The sequence below is a fragment of the Malania oleifera genome, chromosome 8 (assembly GCF_029873635.1).
Source record: "Malania oleifera isolate guangnan ecotype guangnan chromosome 8, ASM2987363v1, whole genome shotgun sequence".
Classification (NCBI taxonomy): Eukaryota; Viridiplantae; Streptophyta; class Magnoliopsida; order Santalales; family Ximeniaceae; genus Malania; species Malania oleifera.
In genome coordinates this window covers 83,453,307-83,457,493 of record NC_080424.1, presented here as the reverse complement: position 1 = coordinate 83,457,493, position 4,187 = coordinate 83,453,307, and the positions used below count along the sequence as shown (strand labels likewise).

The window sequence follows — 4,187 nt, the reverse complement described above, 5'->3', positions numbered from 1 at the left end:
GATAATTACCAAGTATAGGTTGAGATAAGATAGGGATTGGAGTGGGTATATTAAGATGGGTTTTGTGTGGAAGCTTGGAGGCAGAAATCTTTTGATGGACTTTTATGTTTTTCTAAATCAGTTGTGAGTTTCAAAAAACCATGGTAAATCCATCGATGGTTTCGTTTTTGGGTTGAGAGACTGGAACTCAGAAAATTTAGGTTGGAATGTTAGGATGAGTGGGTATGTGTGTGAAGTTAATGTTAGGATGAATATTTTTACCTCAATGGTTTTGTGATAGAATTGGAATATGAATTATTAAATTAGAATCCGTATATTATATCAATTCCGTTATTCCATATTTTCTTTAATTATGTTAAATGTGAAATTTCTAAGTCGGGTTGTATTCTATTTACATACTTTCAAATAGTGCCATTGTATTATTTGATTCAGGTACAACCCACTCATTTGTGTATCGGGGATTTGTTAAACTATGTGGGTTAAAGGCTTAAATTTTAGAGACTGGGTTAGTAATGGGCACACCGACAGGGTCAGTGTTAATATGTAACAAGGTGATCAAGGATTATCTAGTAGAGATTCAAGGGAGAGTGCTGCCTGCTAGTTTGATCGTCCTTGATATGCATGGTTTTGACATTATTCTGGGCATGGACTGGCTTGCATCCAGCTACGCGAGCATTGACTGTCGTAAGAAGGAGGTGGTATTCAAACCTCCTAGGGAGCTAGAGTTTGTATTTTTTGGGTCGTGTGTGCGTTCGACATTACGGATCCCTTCTGTGCTATCCGTGCGAAGAGGTTACTTTTGGGGGGATGCTAGGGTTACTTTAAAATTGTGAAGGAAGCGTTGAAAGAGGAGCTAAAATTGGAAGATATCCCAGTGATAAGGGAGTTTTCTAATGTTTTTCCAGAGGATTTATCGGGGTTGCCTCCTGATCGTGAGGTGGAGTTTGCAATTGAACTGATCCAAGGAACAACAACAATCTCTAAAGCCCCGTACAGAATGGCTCCAGCTGAATTAAAGTAGTTAAAGGATCGACTACAAGAGCTTCTAGACAAGGGGTTTATCAGACTGAGTATATCGCCCTAGGGTGCACTGGTGTTGTTTGTGAAAAAGAAGGATGGGTTGATGAGGATGTGCTTCGACTACCAGGAGATTAATAAAGTAACGGTGAGGAACAAGTATCCATTACCCCGAATTAACGACCTATTTGATCAGTTTCAAGGTATGCAGATTTTCTCCAAAATCGATCTACAATCTGGATATCGTCAGGTGAAGGTTAGATTAGATGATGTATTGAAGACAGCTAGTCAAACTCGGTACGTCCATTACAAGTTCTTGGTTATGTCATTCGATTGATGAATTCTCCAACAGTATTTATGGATCTGAGGAACAGGGTATTCCACGATTACTTAGACGAGTTTTGGTTTATTCGAGGAGCCCTGAGAAGTATGAAGCTCATATGAGACTAGTACTTCAGGTGCTCAGGGAAAAGAAGTTATTTGCTAAACTTAAGAAATATGAGTTTTAGCTAGAGCAGGTTGCATTTCTAGGTCATATGGTATCCAAGGAAGGGATTTCAGTGGACTCGAGAAAAATAGAGGCTGTAGTTGATTGGGCAAGGCCGAAGAACGTGCAGCAAGTCAAAATTTTTCTAAGTCTTGCCAGATACTACCGTCGATTTTTCGAGGGGTTCTCCAGATTATCAGGGTCTTTGAAACGACTCACAAGGAAGAATGTGAAGTTTGATTGGACCAACAATTGTGAACAGGGCTTCCAGGGGTTGAAATAGTGTCTAGTCACTGCTCCAGTGTTGGCCCTTCCATCAAGTGAGAGTGGATATGTAATTTACAGTGATGCATTGCAGAAGGGACTTGGTTGTGTTCTAATGCAACAAAGGAAAGCCATTGCATACGCGTCTCTCTAATTGAAAGAGTATGAAAAGAACTATCCTATGCACAACTTGGAGCTGGCAGCAGTTGTGTTTGCGTTTGAAGATCTAGCAACACTACCTTTATGGGGTAAGGTGCAAGATCTTTATTGACCATAAGAGTCTATGGTGCTTCTTCACCTAGAAGGAGTTGAATATAAGACAATGCAGATGACTCAAGTTGATTAAGGATTACGACTGCACCATTAGCTATCACCCAGGAAAGGCGGACATAGTAGTCGATGCATTGAGTCAAAAATATGGGGGTACGTCAGCCTCAGTAGTTATAGCTTTGCATCAAAACATGATGGACCTAGAGAGGTTGGGTGTAGAATTGATAGAAGGGAATCATCAGACATTCATTTCTAGTCTAGTGGTTCAACCGACTTTACGGAAGAGAATCAGAACAACTCAATTCAAAGATGCAGAGTTGATGGAGATTGTAGAGAAGATATAAGGTGAGCAGCACACAAATGTTAATGTTGCTGAGGATGGAGTTCTCAGATTTCACACTCAATTGTGTGTGCCAGATGACGCAGAGATAAAGAGGACGATTCTGGAGGAAGCTCACCGCTCTCTATATACTGTTCACCTGGGTAGCACAAAGATGTATAGAGACTTGCAAGAATCGTTCTGGTGGAGTAACATGAAGAGGAAAATTTCTAAATTTGTGGGTCAGTGCTTGACATGTCAGTACGTGAAGGTCGAACACCAGAGACCAGTGGGACCACTTCAACCATTTGACATCCCTGCGTGGAAGTGGGAGCACATCTCGATGGGCTTTGTATCGGGATTGCCTTCAGTGTTGCATGGGCAGAATGCTATATAGGTAGTTGTTGACAAATTGATAAAGACTGCCCATTTCATTCTAGTTAGAACCAACTACTCCATATAAGCTGGCAAAACTTTATGCTCAGGAGATAGTCAGAATACATGGTGTGCCCCATGTATATCATTTCAAATCAGGATTAGCGGTTCACTTCCCGGTTCTGGAAGAGTTTGCAGGGAGCGTTGGGTTCTCAACTCACTTTTAGTACTACATTTCACCCTCAGATGGATGGACAGTTTGAATGAACAATTCATATTCTTGAAGATATGCTATGGGCATGTGTGTTAGATTTTAGGGGCAATTGGATTTGATATATGCCGCTGATTAAGTTTTCATACAATAACAGTCACCAGGCCAGCATTGGAATGGCACCATATGAGGCTTTGTATGGTCACCGGTGTCGTTCTCCGTTGTACATAGATGAAGTAGGTGAGCGGAAGATTTTGGGGCCAAAACTTGTTCAGCAGGCCTTTGCAAAGGTCGAGCTTATCAAGGAAAGGATTAAAGTCGCCTAGAGTGGGCAGAAGAGTTATGCAGATACTCGCCGACGGGAGCTAGAATTTGAGATAAGTGATATGATATTCTCGAGGATTGCTCTGATGAAGGGGGTGATGAGGTATGGAAAGAAGGGCAAGCCAAGCCCTGGATACATTGGGCTGTTCAAAATTCTGAAGAGGATTGGTCCGGTGGCGTACATAATAGAATTACCCCCAGCGCTGTCTAGGATACACGACATCTTTCACGTGTCCATGTTGAGGAGGTACGTTCTAGACCCCTCACATATGATCAGTTATGAGTCATTGGAGATTGGGGATGCTCTAGCATACGACGAGGTACCAGCTCAAATTCTGGATCGAAAAATAAAGGAACTGCATATCAAGGATATACCATTAGTGAAGGAGTTGTGGCGAAATCATACAAATGAGGAGGCTTCTTGGGAGTTAGAAATGGAAATACGCAATAGTACCCCACAGCTTTTCAGCGGGAGCTAGTGCTAGACGGGTAAGGGTATGGTTGTATATGGATGGATTAGAGTAGGTTGTGTAGTTAGTGGTGTGTAGTTTTAATTATGGATAATCTTCAGAAAAATTTGTTATGGTTATTGTAATTTCCCAAAGGCAGTATTGTAATCATGGTATTCCTCCGCCATAAATGAGAGTAGTTAATAAACTTGGGATGAGGCTGCTATGTGGGTGGCTACCCACTCTTTTATAGACAAGGGTAGTGAGTTAAGATTGTGATTGGTAATAGTTAACAAACTTCAATGATGAAATTTTTGTAAGGAAGAGAAAATGTAGTGATCCTAAAAATAAAAAAATAAAAAAATAAAAAATTTAATTACTTTTTAATTTTAAATAATAATAATAATTATTAAATAATATAATATATTATATACATATATCATAACCCAAAGGATCTCAAGATCCTTTAAG

The 4,187-nt window shown here is 40.4% G+C and overlaps 1 protein-coding gene across 1 annotated transcript; it reads left to right on the top strand.

The window, feature by feature from the left end:
* Positions 1 to 3,365: 3,365 nt before the first annotated feature.
* LOC131162778 (uncharacterized) lies at positions 3,366 to 3,746 on the top strand. Its single transcript, XM_058119379.1, has one exon. The coding sequence runs from the start codon at positions 3,366 to 3,368 to the stop codon at positions 3,744 to 3,746; it is 381 nt and encodes a 126-aa protein (XP_057975362.1).
* Positions 3,747 to 4,187: the final 441 nt, after the last annotated feature.